Source organism: Solea senegalensis, linkage group LG5, assembly GCF_019176455.1.
Source record: "Solea senegalensis isolate Sse05_10M linkage group LG5, IFAPA_SoseM_1, whole genome shotgun sequence".
Classification (NCBI taxonomy): domain Eukaryota; kingdom Metazoa; phylum Chordata; class Actinopteri; order Pleuronectiformes; family Soleidae; genus Solea; species Solea senegalensis.
The window spans coordinates 6,004,044-6,024,711 of NC_058025.1; the positions used below are offsets into that span (position 1 = coordinate 6,004,044).

General features: G+C 41.6%; 1 protein-coding gene across 1 annotated transcript in view; it reads right to left on the bottom strand.

The window, feature by feature from the left end:
- The window catches only part of adgrv1 (adhesion G protein-coupled receptor V1), a 136,379-nt gene that overhangs the window by 79,027 nt on the left and 36,684 nt on the right, over nucleotides 1–20,668 (bottom strand). Inside the window, exons 19-43 of the mRNA XM_044025690.1 lie at nucleotides 20,124–20,250; nucleotides 19,779–20,002; nucleotides 18,925–19,659; nucleotides 15,752–16,125; nucleotides 13,351–13,533; nucleotides 12,221–12,401; nucleotides 11,490–11,683; nucleotides 11,286–11,415; nucleotides 10,998–11,078; nucleotides 9,954–10,093; nucleotides 9,501–9,866; nucleotides 9,166–9,409; nucleotides 7,703–7,918; nucleotides 7,396–7,611; nucleotides 6,463–6,707; nucleotides 6,192–6,373; nucleotides 5,463–5,967; nucleotides 4,855–5,164; nucleotides 4,135–4,344; nucleotides 3,828–3,958; nucleotides 3,097–3,196; nucleotides 2,826–3,005; nucleotides 2,440–2,603; nucleotides 1,725–1,812; nucleotides 649–727 (exon numbers count right to left, since the gene is read on the bottom strand). Of these exons, the coding sequence (XP_043881625.1) occupies nucleotides 649–727; nucleotides 1,725–1,812; nucleotides 2,440–2,603; nucleotides 2,826–3,005; nucleotides 3,097–3,196; nucleotides 3,828–3,958; nucleotides 4,135–4,344; nucleotides 4,855–5,164; nucleotides 5,463–5,967; nucleotides 6,192–6,373; nucleotides 6,463–6,707; nucleotides 7,396–7,611; nucleotides 7,703–7,918; nucleotides 9,166–9,409; nucleotides 9,501–9,866; nucleotides 9,954–10,093; nucleotides 10,998–11,078; nucleotides 11,286–11,415; nucleotides 11,490–11,683; nucleotides 12,221–12,401; nucleotides 13,351–13,533; nucleotides 15,752–16,125; nucleotides 18,925–19,659; nucleotides 19,779–20,002; nucleotides 20,124–20,250 (5,605 nt within the window). The remainder of the gene's footprint in view (nucleotides 1–648; nucleotides 728–1,724; nucleotides 1,813–2,439; nucleotides 2,604–2,825; nucleotides 3,006–3,096; nucleotides 3,197–3,827; nucleotides 3,959–4,134; nucleotides 4,345–4,854; nucleotides 5,165–5,462; nucleotides 5,968–6,191; nucleotides 6,374–6,462; nucleotides 6,708–7,395; nucleotides 7,612–7,702; nucleotides 7,919–9,165; nucleotides 9,410–9,500; nucleotides 9,867–9,953; nucleotides 10,094–10,997; nucleotides 11,079–11,285; nucleotides 11,416–11,489; nucleotides 11,684–12,220; nucleotides 12,402–13,350; nucleotides 13,534–15,751; nucleotides 16,126–18,924; nucleotides 19,660–19,778; nucleotides 20,003–20,123; nucleotides 20,251–20,668) is intronic.

Here is a 20,668-nt window from a genome sequence, read left to right on the forward strand (position 1 = left end):
AAACAAGCCCATAAATGCTGACACATACCGGGAACCCGCCATGCCACCTGTCACTCTTACAAATTGAACTTAATAAAACGTGTTAAGATGACACAGTAATAATAATAATACTAGAGCAATATATCATGAAAAATATATAAATAAAAAAAAAAATCTAAATAAGGTAAGGGGGTTTGGCTTTGTTGTGTTATAGCTACATTTTTCCAATTACAGATTTGTCATCACACTTTCTACTTTCCCATTTTAAAGTATGTTGGAGGTGTATTAGTCTTCCCCTGCAACAATATTATAATGAATTCCATTAAAAGTAGAAGTGGGAGGTCGGAGCTGGGAGTGATGACACCTCTGAGCTGCCGGCGTTCCAGAGAAGTTGGAAAAAACTGAACGCATCTTGAGCGAGCCATATGTCGATTCAAAAATCCTAAACGGTAATGTGATGAAAGGCTAACAGTAGTAAGCCCAGATGTCTCCAGATCAAGCCAAGTGTAAGTATGTTCATCATCTACCTGTAAAAATAAGGTTGTTAGCACACAAACGGCTGCAGCTTCAGCCCCTGGACACAATTTCACCCCTGTGCAACCATGATTTCAAAGCTGAGCAGGAAAGCTAAAGCTGCTAATTCTCATGTGAAAGAAGCTTCTTACTTACATGGTGTTGGTCCATTCAACGACTCCCCTAATTCCATCATTAGCAGCAATGCTGACCTCTGCCACCAAACCCTGAGTGTCTGGAGGGGGAAAAAAAGAGGAATCAAAACAGTGTAAAATGACTGCATTAAAAAGCAGTGAAGTCGTTATAAACAGAGGTGAATTCAGGTCTATAACTACAACAACAAGCTGTGCACGTGGGAAACAGTGGAGGATGTAATTTCCGCCCTGGTAAAGTCTGAGTGAAGGATTATAGCCAACAAGCATCTGCTGTAAGTGGAGGGAGAGACTGAGCCGCCAAGTGTTTTTGGGGTGGACTGATTTATGACCCCCTGAAACGTGGACTTCTCCCATTGACTCCGCGGCCAAGACCGTGGGAGGCCAGCGCCGGGTTTAGTTTGGCTTTCACTCTGCTCACCGCACAGCACTACTCTGCTCCCTTCAAATCTGCAGGCTTCCTCACTCATGGAAAGCATCAGTAACACCATCCAAGCCACATAATGACTGCTGCCAAAAGAGCCGCCGTGTGTTTACCGTGAGTCTCCAGGCAGAAGGCCGATAGTATTCTGGTCGCCTCCGAGTGCCACTGCGCCGCTCTGCCGCTCGCATTCTGTCTACTCATCGCTTTCTAAAGTTACTCATTCATAAATTGCACGGCGGTTTGGATTATGCGAAAACCCGGCAGTAGTAACTAACTTGGGCTTTAATGCTGGTATTTTGACTGTCAACTACAATGTCTGAAGTAGCAAACTGGAACAGTGCATATCAAACTGCATTAGCGGGGAAAAAAGGTCAAGTTTATTTTACCTGGCAACGTGCAATACACAACCTCTACTTGTCAAACAAAGCAGATGGTGGGGAATTATGGGAAGAGAAGAAAGAATGAAAGAAAGAAAAAAAGAAAGAAAGATTTAATGAAATTGAAAATTTCAGGACACTTAGAGAAGCAGTGATGGAAAAGCAAGTCAAAGAGTTAGCTCGGCTCTGTCGTAACAGAATGTCAAATGTTAAAAAGGTGATGAAAGTCTGTTAACATCTGCAGCACAGATCAGCCGCACGCTGTAAATTGCCCCATACCGAGCTGGGGAACGGTGGCGAGGGTCGTGATGAGGACGGCTGATGTTATGTTGACCAGGAAGAACTCCTGCACCTCAGGAATGTCGTCCTGACAAAAGGCAAACAGAAATAAATTGTTTTAAACTCGACATTCCAAGATACTGTATGTGTTTCATAGACTTGAAGCGGGCATAACAAATATTCTATTATATAACAATATATATAGTTATTTGTTAGAAAAAGTCCAGGGGAAGAACCCAGATTTATTGTTTATTGAAGAATGAGGCGTTAGCCTTCGTCAGGCTGACAGAAAATGAGGGTTTATCAAGAAAGAGATTGTTGTTTCCTCATTAAATAATGCTTTACTTGTTGCCATTTCTCCCTGGAGAACTATCAATATAATAAATTATGAATGTGTATATTGTTAGATGCTATGTGGTCATCTTTTTTGTTTTGTCTGATAAGCCCTTATGGGCTCGACATGACACATAAATAAATCATTTACAAAACAATATACTGGCAGAGATTGGTCCATAAAATATCCGAAAATGCTGAAAAATGTTGATCAGTGTTTCCCAAACCTGGAAATTATGTTAGTAATCGATTAATAATCAAATGAATCAAAATGTGGAACATTGCAATGGCACCGTAAACATTATAGTAACCAGAAAGAAGAAAAACAGTTTCTGATGTGCAGAGAAATCCAATATATCACATATAAAGACACACTTGTTACCTCCAGTATGGTGACGGGGATGGCGACAGAAGTCTGTCCATCGTGAAGGATCACAGATCCAGTTCCAGAGATGAAGTCTAGACCGGGATCAGCGAGAGCACCCTCGACCTGCGACAGGTCCTGTAGAGAACCTTTGATCACCTCGTAGGTGATATTCACAGCCCCTGTACACAACAGTTAGGTGAGAGAAAATCAGCTTTAATGTAAAGTATTACAGTGTATATTATATTTGGTGAACATAAAGCATTAATAATATATAAATAAAACACATTAAAGCACACAGACAGAAACAGAAGGTTTCAAATAGTAATTATTACTCATTTAAACCCGGTTAATCCATTAATTCAGTATTATTATACACAGTATATTCATGTTTTCAGACCGACCTGAGGCTCCAAACTCTCTGTTGACGTAGATATTTATCGTTCGGTCTCGTTCCTCTGTGGTCACCCTGAGCGATGACGGGGCGATGGTCAGCAGGCCGTAGGGTTGATCGCTGGTGTCCACAGTAAGAACCGCCTCACTGCCCTGAACATCCAGCGCCGCGTGACCCGTCACCACCACACCTGTGAGGGGAGGGAGTCAGACTTGATTGTTACATGACGAAATAAACTCTGACTCCACGTGTTTATGAGGGATTTTTTTTGTATCAATTACCAAAAGTTTGAATGTTGGACAGGGAAACTTTGTATTCGTCTTTGTCCTCTGGCGCGGCGTCATCGAGGAGCTGCAAGACTATGGTGTTATTTAGTTCTTTCTGTAGGAGACAAAAACAAAAACATGAAATTATCACAGGAGGCACCAAATTACAGCTGAATCTCTTTTTTTTTTGTTCATTCTATAAAACCTGTGGTTGATATCTTGAACCACCCACAGAGAACAAAAACAATAACAACTTAGTGATGCAGTGTCTGTCTGCTTTCATATCTATGTACATATACATATACACACACATATATGTATATATATATATATATACATACACACATATATACACATATATACACATATATACAAATATATACACATATATAAATATATACATACATATATACACATACATGCATATATACACATACATGCATATATACACACATACATATATAAACTTATATACAAATATATACACGCATATATAAACTTGTATACAAATATATATACATATATAAACTTGTATACAAATATATATACATATATACATATATAAACTTGTATACATATATAAACTTGTATACAAATATATATACATATAAAAACTTGTATACAAATATATATACATATAAAAACTTGTATACAAATATATATACATATATAAACTTGTATACAAATATATACACATGTATACATATATACACATATACATACAATGATCTTCATCCTGTATTTACCTCAGTAAAGAACAGTGTCCCTGATGTTTGGGTGAAAGTCCGGTGTACAAGAGGCCCCGTTACGGTCCAGTCCACAGTGACATTACCCAGACCTGGAGCTGATCTCAACACTAATAAGGACTGAGTCTCACCTGTAAAATAAAACAGAACAAAAACATGACAGACAGCCTAGAAAACTATGGATTCCACTCTTGTGACTTCATATACTCGTGCATACATCATTTCACGATCCTACAGAGTCATGAGGAGACATCTTTAGTGACTGGGACACATGATAAATGATTTAAAAATAAGAACATTGACTCACCCTCTCTGGCGATGACAGAACGCGAGGCCGAGTGAAATCCAACGATCCCGGCCACATCATCGTTGGCCAGTATCACTATGGTCACAGTGTCGGAGCTGGGCAGGATTCGACTTCCTCCCTCGGTGTTAACCAGTCCGATCATGAGACTCTCGTTGTCCTCTGGCTCGATATCATCTCTGATTACTATCTCAATGGTCTTCTTCAGATCGCCTGCAGGCAAAGTGGACGAAAGTGCATGCAATACAGGTTTACTTTGAATTCCCCTCTTCTATAAAATACATGAGAAAACCTGAAATACACAGGAACGATGAAACGGTTAAATCCATTTTAAGTATTTAAGTTTTTCCAATCAATGGATCACACTGTGCTAAATTAGTAATGGTTCCAAGTTGGTCAAAATGAATGTATCTGGAGAATATTTTTGTTTTGTTTATTCTAACTATGATTTAAAACGGTTGGGAATCGGAAAATGTAAATACGTATCTGTATTACATTACATGTCATTTAGCAGACGCTTTTATCCAAAGCGACTTACAATGGAATCAAGTACAATTAGCCAGGGGTGGAATCGAACTTGCGACCATGATGTCTTTGGTACACAAGGTAGGGTCTTAACCACTGAGCCACTCCACCCCAGTATCAATAAGCAATATTGGTATCAGTAAAATCCTAACAATACCGTCCCTAATTATTCCCTTTCATTGAGTTACACACACATACCGTCAAAGACAAGACTGCCTCCAGTCCCAGTGAAGTCAGTATCCGGTGTGGCTTTTCCGCCAACAAAGCTCCACTCCACTGTGACGGTGCCCAAGTTCCCTCCTCTCCTCTCGATAACCAGAGGCACCACAACCGCGGGCTCTTCCCGAACCTCGAGATAAAGCCCCTCATTGGTGGCATTGGGGCTGAGGCTGTATATTAAAAACACACCAAACGCATCTCCATTCATCGCGATGGTCACCAAAGCCTTGTCAGGCTGGCCAATGGAGGGCAGGTGCTTCTGTGCCACAGTCAGATTTATCAGCTCTACCTTCAAAAATGAATCAAAAATGAAAAATATATGTTAATTGTTAATCAAAGAGCACCATGAAGGAAACAGGCTACGGCTTGGGTCAAACGTTCCACGTAACATGGCTCAAATGCACCGCAATAAAAGTCCACATTCTCATAAATTGCATCAAGCATGCGTCCTACCCTGTCTCTTTTGTCCAAACAATAATGTTCCACTGACTGGACGTGGTCACAAAACGTGGAGGTGCTTTCATTTGTCTGCATAGAGTCGACACATGGTGAAAGTATGACCCAGGCCTCATATGACTTGGCTTTACCTTCAGGATCTGTATGGAGAAGCTCTCATCCATTTCGGGGAATTTGTCGGTCAAGATTGGGACCATGAGGTTGGCGACCTGTGACCCATCTTCCATGAAGGCGCTTTGAGCCGTCACCGGGTTGTAATCGCTCCCCGCCACAGCCTGGGCGCTGAACAGGACGGCGGTGGCGGTGGCATTTTTTAAGTAAGTCGTGACCTCCGATTCAGACGTCAGCTCCTCGGCCCCGGAAGTAACCCAAGTGCAGGATGGTGATGGCGCCGCCGCCGCCGTGGAGAGAGAGAAGGCCTGGCAGGCGTGTTCTCTCAGACACGCGGCAGCACATGCAGCCAATGGATCTATCTGACCGGTGACGTTAACGGTCCTGGTCGGGGGAGTGGACGGAGCGCCTGGTCTTGGGAGGTCATAGTACATCAACAGATTCTGGCCGTCGGCCTGAGCCAAGCCAACGATGTTGATCTCAGAGGTGCTGTACACGATCTCCAAGCGACCAAAGTCACCGCCTCTGCAATAAAGGGAATGACGATGTGACAGAAAACCCAACGGAAGCTTAACGTAAGAAACAGCATGTAAAAACATTTAAAGAGGGGCTACATGTGAAACATGTATGATATGAAGTCATAAAATAACCATAATCTGTCATCGGGGTGAAGGAAACATGTTTAATTTAAATACTGGCACTGAAGATAAAAGCTGTATTGCCATTACAGCAATAATGATTGGAAGTACCTCCTGTGAACAGTGACATAAGCATTATAAACTCCCTCCAGTGGCTCCTGAACACGGTAAACAGACTGAGCAAAGTAGACCGTCCCATATGGGTTGTCATTGGCCGGCACGATGATGTCGACGGACGTATCCCTGCCAAGGCTTCCGCCATTACTGGCCCCGGTAAGCTCCACTTTGATGACCTTTTAAAAAAAAAGAAGACAGAAACAGTGTCAGGAAGAGGGCAAATAAAAATGATGACACATTTTTCATAGTGTCAGCTTATTTTCACCTCAGTGATTTCCGGTACGTCGTCAGCTAAGACCTCCACTCGCAGCGTCTTCATGGTTTCGCCGGGAGCGAATGTCACGTCTCCTGACGTCGGGCTGACGTCCCCCGCGGCGAGACGACCTTCGACAGTCGCCTGCCACTTCACCACCACCGTGCCGATTGTCCCAGCATTGCGCACTATTGGCAGCGTGACCTCAACGGTGTTAGATCCTGGTTCCTCTATGGTGATGGGAACGGCCTGGAAGACTAGGTGAAAGGAAAACAAACGAAGAGCACAAGTTATATGAGAAATATGGCAACATAAATTCCAAGTAGGCCTACTGAAACGTGATGATGTCTACTGACTAGGGATGAACCAATACTGATACGAGTCTCGGGTCTGGCACTAGAAAAATGACTACTACTTCGACACTGCTGCACCTGATACCACTTTATGCATCTTCAAGTGAGCTGTGCAGGTGTGCGGCAGTTTGGAAATACTTCAAAAAAAGAAGCAGACTGCAACCCGTGTGCTCCTAGACTGTCAAGAAGAAGGGCAAAAACATAATATTATCTCCTTCAACACAAGTCATTTGATAAAACATCTATCTAAAGAACCAACACCATACACGGCAAAAATAATTGCCACTAAAAGACTGAGTATTATTCATTTCTATCTGTTTCAATAGGTTTGCTTGCCTAACAATTTGGTGTTCTATTAACAAGGCTATCTTCTGAGTCCTATAACATATCTCGACGTAAATACCTGGAAATAAAAACCGAAATACTGATCTTCATCTTATGATATCAACCCTAAATGTTTTGCAGTAAAAATTAAGAAAAAAAGGACCCACTCCTCCAATACTTTTGGAGGGGACTGCAAATGTTTTAACAGCAGCAAGAGAATCTAAAGTTGTACTTGAGTGAGTGGTATCAGTGTCTCCTTACTACTGACCAAAGGCACCAAAAGGGTCATCAGAGGGCAGGATGGTGATGATGGCACGCGTGAGCTCCCCCAGCAGAGCTCCTCCGGTGGTCTGGTTGATCAGCTCGATGAGAAAAGTCTCCTCGAGCTCAGGAACCAAGTCATTGATCACGTAGACGGGCACAGATTTACTGGACTCCCCTTCCAGAAGGACGACATCACTGGAGGCGACGCTGTAGTCGTCGCCTAGAGGACGAGGATGATACTCATATGTTCATCTCACATCAGCCACAGAGAGAGAAATATTCTGTATCCATGCAACGTGGCCAACACTTACTGACTCTGGCAGTTAAAGGCACAGCTCTGAACTTGACAGAGACGTCGGCAAAGATCCCCCCGACACGCGTGACGTTTATTATGGGCCCGACGTAGTCCTCGGCTACGCTGACGGCAGACGCCGACAGTTGGAGGACTCCGAATGCATCGTCGCTGGCCTCCACTGTCACCTGGGCTACAGTGTCAGAGTTGGGGCCCAGAGAAGGGGAACTGGGAACTAGAGGGGGAAAATACAGGGATATTTGAGGATTTGAGTGTTATCATAATATCTTAGATGAATTCTCCAGGTGAAATCTCAGTACGGGTGAACGGATGCTCATTCGGTCTCGATCAGTCAGGACCAAACAATGTCAACTTTTGGTCTAACTTTGCTTCTAGAATGACTGAGAATTAGAAAAAGCTCATGTTCAACACTTCAAAAGGTCCTCCAATGATGATAGGCCTACATCAATAATTCAATGAATCGATTATTAATGAATTACTAAATTAATCATCAACTAGTTTGTTATTCAATTTTAGAGGTTTTTTTTTAATCATTAATACAAGCTTACTGATATTTTAGATTCTTACAAGTGAATATTTTCTGGTTTTGTTGCTCGATTTGACAAAGAAATCAATAAAACTGTTGGTTTCTGGACAAAAGAATACATCATTAGTTCCATTGTTCAACATTTTCTACTCACTAAATCAAGGAAATAATCGCACATGAAAATAATCCATAGTTGCAGCTCTAAAGGATCGGGCAAATCCATGCGATGTTTGTTTACTCTTTAGCCATCTAACAAAACAGTCACTGCTGCATGTTTTAGTGTTGTGGCAACACTAACGCTGCTGCTAACAGAACTGCAAGGTATAACATTGCTCTGCAGCAGCATGTTTGTGCTCACATGCGCTAAATTTAGTGCAAAACACAGCAACTTAAATCATGTATATAATCATGCGTAAGACAAATGTGGCTGCCAGTAAAAGGGGTAAAACTACAACCCCATAATCACTTACAAAAACAACAGTCTATAAACACACTTCTAATGTTTCTGCTGCTGCTACAGAAAGTCTGAAGGTATCACTCATTGGTGTTAAATGTGGAGCTACTAAATCACTTTTTTTTTTAAATCCTGGTCCCTAATCCTGGTCCTGGGGACCCACTGCCCTGCACGTTTTAGATGTTTTCCTGCTCCAACACACCTGATTCAAATGGTCAGCTCATCAGTAAGCACTGTGGAAGCCTGATAATGACACATTTATTTGAAATCAGGTGCAAGAAAACATAAATCATGCAGGGCAGTGGGTCCCCAGGACCAGGGCTGAGAAACCTGGCCTGTGCTAAATAATCTCAGAGGCTACAGTCAAACAGCAGCCACAGAAGTAAATATGACTCAACAGCTGATGTCACAGCGCTGTTGCCATGGATATCAGATCAGTCCCAATGACATGCATCCCTAAATCTCAGTGTCAGTATCTTACTGAGTCTCTCCTGCTCTCCACTGATGAGTTGAACGTTGATCAACTTCACAAACACCGCCTCGTCCCTCTCTGGATCCTCGTCGTCCAACACGCGGAGGGTGATGTTTGCTTCGCTCTGATTGGCCGAGAAGACAACGGAATCCTGGAGGGGAACAAAATCCCGCCCTTCAGTGGCTCGGCCCACACCGGGGATACCGTAAGGTTCCGGATCGGCCTCGTTTAGTGTCGCATACGTGACTCGCACCTAAAAAAGAAAGGAAAGAAAAGAAAAGCATCAGATAATCTGGTCACAAGTCACCATCTGCATTTAGGGAGTAATATCAGGGTCAACATACCTGACCCATCAGGCCTCGTTCTCGGAGGATGGTAAGGGAGACGGTTGAGTCACCTTCAGGAAGTCGGACGGACCTTGTTGCATTTGCGAACACAAAAACGCCGTAAGGATCGTCGCTCGCGAACACAGTGAGAGTAGCAGACGTCTCGACGCCCAGACGACCGTGGGAGACGTTCACCAAGGACACGGTGAAGCTCTTGTCCAGCTCGGGAATCTCATCCTGAGCCACAGCAATGACGATGTTCTCCGACGTCTGACCAACACCGAACGTGATGTTCCCGAACCTGCTGAGGAGCTCCTGCTCCGAGCTGGGATCGGCCTCCCAGTACACGGTCACATTGGAGAGGTCACCAAAGGAACGGTCCACCTGCGAGACCCCAAAAGACGATAATCCAACAACAATTATTCACTAACAAAAGTCAACTTTGCCATTTAAACTGTGTGTCGCACTTACCTGCAGGATCACAGAGCTGCCTCCATCTTCAGGTTCTGTCCCGTTAACTGACAGCGACTCTGGACTAAACTGAAAAACTCCATGAGCGTCATCTGAGGCAGCGATCGTCACTGTGATACGGGACGCAACTCCCAAGCTGGCTGCACACAAAACACCAGATATGACCTTGTGTTACTTTTTAAAATAATGATAAAAAAATATATATATACATACATACAATAGTCTGCATGTTCTTGACACGTAATGTAGTGATTTTACAGCAAAGAGCATCTCTGAACTGTGTGAGTGTGAGGTTATTTTTTCAGAGCAAGAGACAACACGACAAACGTTGTGTGAGACTCTGTGGTCTGCGACACAACACTCAATGAAAGGTTATTTGCTTTTCCCACATCGCTCTCCTTGGATTCTTTTCACAGGACGTCACAGTGCAATGTAAATAACACACCCGCATGTACACTATAAGCATTAGAGGTCGAGCGATTTTAAGGAAGTGAAATATAAATATATGGAAACGTACATATGTTTGGTTGATTATCCATTTTTCCACTAAGTAATAATAAGAAAGGAAACATAAATACATTAAAAAGACATTATTTGAACAACACTTATGCTCGTGTCTGCATTACAGTGCACATAAATAGTGACTTGGCAGCATGACTGAGTTGTTGAGAACAAAAGTGAGGAAACTTGCTTGAAATAATGAATCGAAAATGGCAAAATTTGGCCTCTACCTCGAAAAATTCAATTGAAATCCTTGAAATCACTCAAAGTGCCAAGAATTACAAAAACATTCAAACAATAAAATTTAAAATACATGGTGCGATCAGACTCAATTAAATTGATCAAATAAATAGAACATTGCACCATGTACTGTATGTAGTAAAACTTAAGGCAGCACCTTTTTTTGTCCTTAAAAACATTCTTCCCACCTGTTATTTTTATGTGAGGACAGAAAGCTTCACGATAGGGGAATTTTGTTGGTGACAGTGGGAAACAACAGAGACTAAAGGCATTCTGGGAAAGAAAAGGAGGGGAGATACTTACCATGATGGAGAAAAGATGGGAGGAGGAAGTCAGAGTCACTCTCCCCACTACCACTTCCTTCACCATGCAGAAACTGATCCACTGACGGATCACAAACACGCATCACACACCAGGAGAATGGAGTTGAAAGGGCAAATGGAAGGGCAGTTGAGCAGGTAGGTACGGGGGAAGCACACAGGAACACAGCACACAGAAACAGCGGGCAGGAACACAGGGTCAGTCCAGCTACAACTAGGAAACAGGTTTCTAATAAAATCCATGTTTTTAATAGGGACTCGAAATCCTCACCTCCTCCTTCGGCATTGTAGAGCTCTACTCTAAAGATCTTGTCCAGCTCAGGGACAGGATTGTCTACGATGGTCACAGAGACGAACTTTAACCTCTCTCCTGGAAGAAACTCCAATATGCCTTCCGAGTCCTGCGGAAAGAAGAAAACTAAATATATTCTCTTCATCTCATCACTGTGGTGTGAGTCAGTGAGAGTGAACTGACCTCGTAGTCTTCAGGACTGGATGCTGTGAACGGGGTTGTCCTGTATCCAACCATGACCCGTCCCAAAAGGCCTTGGGCCCGGACCACCGGCAGACGGACTTGACCGACTTCCTCTTCGACAGTGACGTGAGCGGGTTCTAGCGCTGGGGGAATCAAACCCTCTCCTGGAAGACTGGACTGAAACTGCAGCAAGCCTGAAAGGAGGACACAATATAGTATGTAATGTGAGGTATAGTTATATGCAAGGAAAGAGGAAAGATAAAAAGGAGGACAAAGAAGATAATCCACTTAAAACAACATAATCCTATAAATATGGAACATTTTAAACTGTAGAGCGTAACTTTTGAACAGACACAAATGTCTTTAGGATTCAAACCATCATCAAATGAGTTCACAAAACTCAGTATAGTAAACTTTCTCAGTATAGTGTTGTCAGTCTTGTATAAAGTACCTTGTACAAGTATTTTACCAGCAAATGACTTTGGTTGAAGGAACTTTTTATATTGTTACTATTAAGTAAAAGTCTTAAAGTATATGACATGTACTGTACTTAAGTCATTTTCTGATATAACATGTACTTAAGTTTTAGAAGTAAAAGTACAACAAAAGTGAGGAGTAAGGATTACGCTATGTTAGCTCAGTGGTAGCGCAACTTGTCTTTCAACAGGAAGGTTGTGGGTTTTATGTGTGTCCTTAAACAAGACACTTTTTAAGGCATGTGCGTAACATACCATAAGGATGGTCGCTTGCCGTAACAGTGACGGTGTTAACGGAGTTTTTTGGGTCGATGCTTGCACCACTGGTGGGAGTGGAACCAGGCTTCCCGTCACCGGACTCTGCCGACACCAGTGTGATCTCGAAAGTTTCCGCCAGCTCCGGGAGGTCGTCATTCAGCACCAACAGGTTCAGCACCTGAAAGAAAGATGTGCTTCTTGGTTCTGTTCTCCAGTGCAGGGAAATAAAACGTTTCTCTCTCTTGACAGATCACGTATCAATGTGGAAAAATCATCTTAATAAAATGTATTACAATCTTTCCTCTATATTCCACTATTAAACCCACAAGAAACAGCTGGACAGAGCCCCATGGTCTACAGTCACAGCTGCCTGTCTAAATTAATCATTTACTTCTCAATTTTTGTCTAGAGATGCATGAAGCAGAGTGGAAAATAACCCTTAACTTCCAAGACAAGTCAGCAGGAGGCACAGAGGAACAGCTGATTGCTGTGTCACATCTCTCTCTTCCTTCCTTTCAGACAACACAGCTCCGTCTCAGCCAATATTTTTTATATTAATTTAATTTATTGTTAATATTGTTCTATTGATGCATAAAGATTACATAGAAGGATTTTCCTGGTTCCACACAGATATATATTCAATTAGAATTAATAAATAATAATAATGAAAATTATCATTCCCACCCTATTTATAATGTTAACAGGCAGAAATAATCAAATTAATTATGAGTCACTGAGATAAATTAAGGTGTATTGATTGAATTGAACTGTAAAAGTATGTTGAGATCACATCCCTAGTCCAAATTATACTAAAAAAATATGATATATTCTGCATCTATTCGTCTATATAATGTATTTCTTCATGTACGGCTGACACCTGTTGACTCACACAGGCATCATAACCACTAGGTGGGGCTAGTTACCAAGAAGCATTGGAATTAGTTGACAGGAAAATGCTGCTGATGAACTGGACGAGCTGTATTTATTTTAAATCGATACACCAGTGAGTAAACACAGTTTACTAGTTACTACTTACTTGTGTTATTACCCACTGTGTGACTTTGAACTGTGTGAATGAGTTTTATACCACGTGACACAGAGACCAAAGACGTGCAGAGTTCACTCACCTCAGAACGCTGTCCAGGCGTGAAAAGCACGGCTCCGGTGGCGTTGACAAAATCCTGATGGGCGTCCGTCTCGCCGCTCACACCGTCGGGGGGTTGTGTAACAGTGTAGTTGACGTAAACGTGGTCCAGAGATCCTCGCATGCGCTCGATCACACAGGAGACGGTGGAGCCCTCGTCAGTGGTCTATGAGAACAAAAACAGAAAAGACAAAAACATTTTAAAATCCATTCAATAATGCAATAAGTGTGTTCATTTAGGTGCGTAACACATGCAAACATGTAAAAGATTCATGAAACGTACTTTTGATATTCATAAACACTTGTTGCATCCTTGTTTTCTGTATATTTTATATTGCCTATGTTATATCATAGTGTAATACTGCGTGAAATTCTCCAGTATGGGATCAATTAAGTCAAATTCTTATCTAATCTCATACTCATTTTCATCACTTTTCGTCATTTTCTTACTTTACCCAGTAAGGATTCACTACTTACAAAACAGTTTATTGCAATTCAAAATTGCAATGAAATACTGTGGAATATGCAGAAAATAGTAAAAGTTGTTTCGATAAAGTGGATTAATTCAGTTCCAAAAGTTATAAATCTGTCATAAATGTTCAGTGTATTTACAAAAGAAATGTTGTAGTGCAATGAGCAGCGCTTTAACTAACAATTATTCTCATCATTGATTCATTTGTGGATTATTTCCAGAAACAAATGATCAGTTGTTCGGTCCATAAAAGCCTGAAAAATGCTAATCAGTGTTTGCCAACAAAAATTATCCAGCTTAAATGATTTTTGATTTTCAAAGCTGAAAGTAATTATTAAGAAAAACACTCAAAAAGCAACTTAGTGAGTGACAGTTACTGTAGTGATCGATTAATAATCAATTAAGTGAGTAATTGGTGCATAAATCATCACTTTCAAACCAAGCAATAAGCAATATTAGATCTGGTCACTTATGACTGCAGCAAATATTAGAATATTAATCGATTACTAAATTAATCGTCAACTATTTTTGATAATCTTATTAGTTTGAGTGTTTTTTTTAATAATTAAAACAAATCTTCTGACTTTTCAGCATCTTATATGTGAATATTTTTTGGTTTCCTTTGCTCCGAATAACAAACGTTTTTATGTACTTTAACAGTTTAAGTACTCGATTAATTGACGATGAAAACAAACGTTAGTTAGTTAATTTGTTATGTTTAAATAAGTTAATGTTACCTACTACACTAAAGCCTCAGTCTAATTCCAGCACAACGATTAAGTGATTTAGGGAGGCAGCACCTGATCCCCACAGGATCTAAGATATAATGAAGATTCTCCAGTTCTCCTGGAATGTCATCCACAGCTCTGCCACCTGTTGTGCCGAGAGAAACGGGGGAACAAGATCCTCGGTTTGCATAGTGCTGGAACTCCTGATAGACTTCTATAGGAATGCCCCTGACCGTCAGAACCTGCCGCAGCCTCACCAGCTGTCGCTCCACCTGAGAGGAGCGCACACATCCTGCAGTCGGGCATGAAGCCTGATGAAATATGCAGCAGGACAGGGAGCGACAAACCTTTGGGTTTACGTTACACGTGTCTCCGTGCATATGTTTTCTCTGCACACACAACAGAGTGACGACAATTACTGTCACTGACTTGGTGATTATGTAGAGTCAGACTTCACGCCGAACCATCATCTATAGTCGATCAGCGACCGCATTTTACTTTACTGCAATGTTGCTTTTAAAAAGGAAAAGGCGGCACATTAAGGCTCCCTAAGGGTGAAATTATTGGTTCTTCTTGTATTTATTAAGGTGAGAGAGTGTAATGTGTAAATAGCAAAGAACACAACAGTGGGACGGCAGAGTTTCTGTAAATTCAAAGTTGTTTAAGCCCCCTGACTGTCCATTTACCACGATATAGGTATTTTTGGAGACATTCTGCATCTTCCTAGGAAAGAGAAATATTGTTTACCGGCATCAATTTTTTTACAGGAACATTTTTAGTGTAAACTAGTGTAATGAACAGCATCCAATGCTAAATCAACCTTTTGGTAAGAGGGTGAAAGAAGAAAATTAAGAGGGCGTTAAACCCCAGACGTCCATGATTGTTGATGCAGTGACATTTTTCATTACAGATTCATTCTGGAACTGTGGTTAAAGGTGGTTAAGTTCAAGCTCCTGAAGCAAGCAAGTGACACAAAAGACAACAATGGAGGAGATACAACAGCTCTTTTTTTGTCGTGGGACCATTTCACTCTTGGGGCTGCTCATTTTTGGTACTATTCTTAATGGAAATGCAAAAAAATACATACCATATTTAACTCAGTGACCCTACACCTCAATAAAGAGGACTTCACAGTGTTTGTGAGGTAACTATGGCCATACCTATGTGCGACCGGCTGAACTTACATCAGGTATGCAGGCTCCGGTGAATCCAAAGAGCCCGTTGGCATTGTCACTCTTCATGACGCGCAGAATGGCTGTAGGTCTGGGGAGGGGTATGCGGGCTCTGCCGTGCGCTGCCACGAGCTGGAGATAAAACACCTCCTCGCCCTCCTCCTCCTCGTCATCCCTGACCTCCACCACAAACGACTTCTGCCGCTCATCTTGCCGATAGCGCAGGTAACCGGAGATGACTCGCAGGTCCGACTTAGCGGGCTGGGTGTGAAGCTCGTGGATGTGGCTGCGGTTCAGCTTAGCCTGGTACAAGCGAACATCCTGGAGGAGTCCTGTGTAGCGCTGTTCGCCGTCAGGATCTGATCCAATAAACAATGGTGCAGGTCCTTGGGATAGAAATATGTAAAGAAACATTGCTCAATATTGCAAACTGAACTTTAAAATAGTTTTAAAAGGGGCTATATGTAAGAAATCTATTACATTAGGTTATAACATGACCCTGATGTGTTAAATCAAATCTTAATTTTCATTTTCAGGTCACAAACTCTGTTTATGTTTGGACTGTTGACAGTGAGCTGCAGCTATGGGTCAACTTTTCTGAATCAAAAAGCCTCACTACCCCTCTCAGAAATGTCTCACACAAGAGAAGAAAAAAAAGATGCAGCTTCTGCAGTCTCTTTCTCTCTAATACACATGGATATGTTCTCATATTTTTGCCAAAAACCAGGAAAGGAAACAACACTGTGTCTCCTACAGGAGTGTTTAGTAAATAATTAATTTAGTTCAGCAGTACTGTTGTGAAACCAACTAGTATTTTTCCATTTTAAGCTTTATGCATCACGGGAAAAATATTGAGAACAACAAACCTATCACAAGATATTTAACATACAGTAAATAATGTTATGTTTTCATCGTATAGCTGTTTTTGTTGTGGGGCAGTTATGTTTGTGTATGTATGAACTAGGGTTCCAAATGGGCTTAACATTTTTGGTACATTTCCAGGAACTTTTCATGGGATTGGGAACTTTATTTAATTTTTGCAACCCCAGTATGAACTCATATTTTGGCACAATTGCAGCTCTTTCTGTGTTACGGAAAACTTTGGCAACGCTCTGCAGTGTTTTGAAATGGGATAGCAGTAACAGTTTTAAATGCTAAAAGTCACTGTTGTACATGTTTTACATGTATGAACTTTATGAACTCTACAAAGACAACACACAAGGATGTAACCATGTATCACTTTCAAAATAAAAGGAAGACATTTGGGTTCATATATTGCTTGGTGGCAATATGCCGGTTACATGAAATTATACATTTACATTTCGGCATTTGTATAATTTCCTCTTGTCCTTTCTTTTTTGTTCTTTTTTCTTTCTTTCTTTTCCTTTTTATCTTCTACACAAATTTTTCCTTTCACCCCAACCCGTCTAGGCAGATGGCTGTACATCTTTGAGTTTGGTTCTATCAGAGATTTCTTGCTGTTAAAATTGAGTTTTTTCTCTCCACTGATGCCTAGTGTTTGTTCATTGTGTGAATTGTTGGGTTTCTCTTCTCTCTATAATGTTGAAAAGGCTTTTGCCTTACTATGTGCAGTGTCTTGAGATAATGTATGTTGCAATTTGGCGCTATACAATTAATCAAATGTTCACCATTGACAGAGATTTCTTTTAACCGAGGATGAGATCTACAATATACTGTATAATAATGGAAAACATAACTGTCCTCATTTCTCATTTACTTTCACCTCTTTTGCCCCATTGTTTCCTCTTTCTGTAAAAAGCGTACACACAAGGTAATCCATCCATGGGTCAAGTTACCAGTAACCAACAATAACACATGCCATGAACCAAAACCCAACAATAACACTTGACACAATGATTATATATAAATATATCTACTGTGATTGAAGTTAGCCAAAGAGCCACTGGGGCATATCCTCTCTGGGACTACTTTCTCCAGCACAGGCTGCCACTATTGTCTCCATTAATCAGAGAGAATAGCGAGAAAAGAAGATGCCGACTGATTCTATTTAGCAGTAACAATATCCAGCAGTGGCGAGGCTAAAGGGGTCACTGAAGCGTCGCAGAGTTGAAATTGTGAACAATGGGACGGCAACTGAAGGGAAGGTGCTTGTGTGTCAGTGTGAATTAATTCATACTTGTAAATATGCAAGGAGATTGGTATTCTTGTCCTTCCACATGTTAACAATGAGAGAGACGCTTTGAAGAACGCTTTCCCAGAAAGTCACACACGGACACAAAAGCAGATGCTCAAATGTTCAAATACAGCGTCAATGACATCATCATGTCTGCAACGTGGTGGTGTTTTATTTGTGCCGCCGGCCGTTTTTAACCAGGGCTGCCTCGAAAAAAAGAGGTTCTTCATCTCATTGGGACTTTTAATTAAAAGGTTAAATAAAATAAAACTCAACAAGCCTCTGTGACACCAACAATTGTGCTAAAATAGCAGTAAATAAAAAGTATGGATGCACGAGATCTGTATCAGAAAATATTTTAAATGTATTATTGATATCAATCTCTCTTGATATGAACTACTAAAACAGAAGACTGAATGGGTTGCTACCTCCTTGACTTCTTTGAAGCTTGAGCTTGAGAGAGGTGGAAAAATTGGCGTATCGACAAAGGTTAATGCAAATTAGTGCTTAGGAAATTATCACTACAGCTAAAGCTTCTTCTTCTATTTCCTAATATCACTAGTGATATTAGGAAATATCACTACAGCTTCTGCATTTCCCTGCACTGAAAAAATGGCAGAACAAAGGAGGACAAAGTGTGGACTGATGAGGACACCAGAACATCAGCTTAGGGCAAGAAGCAAATAAGACCACAATAATAGATGGGAAGCAGAAGCATCTATGGGTAAGGTTGGAGGTTGCAGGTGAATATCCCTCACCTCACCTCACCCTTCCTTTCCAAGGGTGTTGTTTAACTATGTAGCCATCGGGTAGCTTTAAAACTTGAGATGTTTAGTATAAATTAAGTATAATTGTTTTATGTTTAGTTTCTGACAAATGAAAATGGTAAATGGAATGGTAACACATCCTTAAATGCACATTTTCTTTTCCTGAATTTTGTGATTTGTGATACATTTTAATGTGAACCAGGTTATGGATTCACTCACACATATGAGTCATATAAGACATATAAGACCAGGGAGCTACTTACCATCACTGATGCCTTCTCCTTTGATGCTCTTCAAACCACCAGGAATGCGGCTGCCATCCAAGAAGAACTCGATAATCCCATCATCAACAGTTATGATGATTTGTGACCATGTGTTCTCCTCTATGAACTTCTCAGCACTGGCCTTGGCCACATACGTGTTGTTAGATCCTGTTACTGTATAGTACAGCATGACCGTGACATGAGACTCATTAGTGTGGACCTTCACTCCATAATAAAAGGTCCCATTCCTGGTTCCTTTGGAGACAACAAAGCCATCTGTGTCTGGTCTGGGCACGAGCCAAGCAGAGAAGGTGAAGTTGCTGACAGCAGCAGGCCCATCTTCGGGCGAAATAGTCCCATAAGCTCCTGGGAGCCCAGAGAAAAACCACGTGTCTGTGGCTGAGTGGTGTCTCCTGGCACGAGGCTTGAGCTCCACCTCATCTGGGAAGGAAGCTTGAAGGAGCAGATCATCCATCAAAGGAAGGCCCTGTGGGAAGCGGCCAGAAACAATCTCCCAGGCAACCCGCACATCACCAAAAGTACCCTGCTGTCGGAGGATGGTGAAGGAAGTGACGTCAGACATGTCATCGTCTGAGAGTACGTCTTCAGCCACTTCTTGGTCCAGGTTGTTGTCAGCGATGGCAAAGACGCCAAATGGGTCATCATTGAAAGGGATGAGAACCGAGGCATTCAGGGAAGTCTCGGCCAGTTGTCCGCCTTCTCCAGGGAAACCACCTTAAAGAAATTGTATGAGCAACAGCTGAATTACTGTGTAAAGGGAACCCTAATACTGAGCACCTAGACTGATAACTCAAATTATATTATATGTCTGACACGGGCTATCTCGATCTCACCTGAGATATTCACCAGCCTGAGGACGAAGAACTCATTGAACTCTGGAAGCTTATCAGAAATGGCCTCCAGGGTGATGGGCTTGGTCTCCTCCCCCGTCACGAAGGTGATGAAGCCAGATGTGTTGGTAAACTCCTGGTTTTCCTCCAGAGGAGTCACCGAGTCATTGGCAAACAGCTGCCAGAAAACCGTCACATTTCCGAAATGGCCCCTTGCACGCAGGACACTGAGGAACAAAGACAAAGAAAGGTAATGATTGAATTTATAAAATACTGGTGAAAACAAAGGTTTGCACAGAATTTTAAATGGGCGACAAAGGAAATGTGACTTGAGGACAAGTCCCTTACTAAAAATCGTTGGTCTTGCCCTCGTCAACAGGTTTCTCTGCCGATTCCAGGGAGAAAATCCCATTGGCATCATCGTTGGCCTCGATCACCACGGTAGCCGTGTGTGCGCCGTAAACAACAGCATCGCCTGTGCAGACAAACATAGCATCAGGGTTAGGGATGTATGTAACAATGTCAAAGTCTCGGGATGCCTCATTGACGAGTAAACAGTACAATTTATCATTTATGTAAAAATAAAATAACAATTGAAACAGCAATGATCAACTGTATCTCTTGGGTTACTTGTTATCTTGTATATCCTCCCTTTCTGCTGTGCTACACCAGTGAAGAGGGTCATGACCTTAACGTTTTGTGCTGTAGCCTCCTTTAATATGACATTTTATTATGCTTTCTTGCCGTGTGTAAACTTATTTTTATAAATTCATTTGTTTAGTGGCTCCACATGTGTCTACTGTGATGTTTTTCATTACTTTTATGCATTTTCTGTCATAAATTAAAACAGAGACTTGCCTGCAAAACAGTTTGCGGTGCAGCGCTGGCCTCTT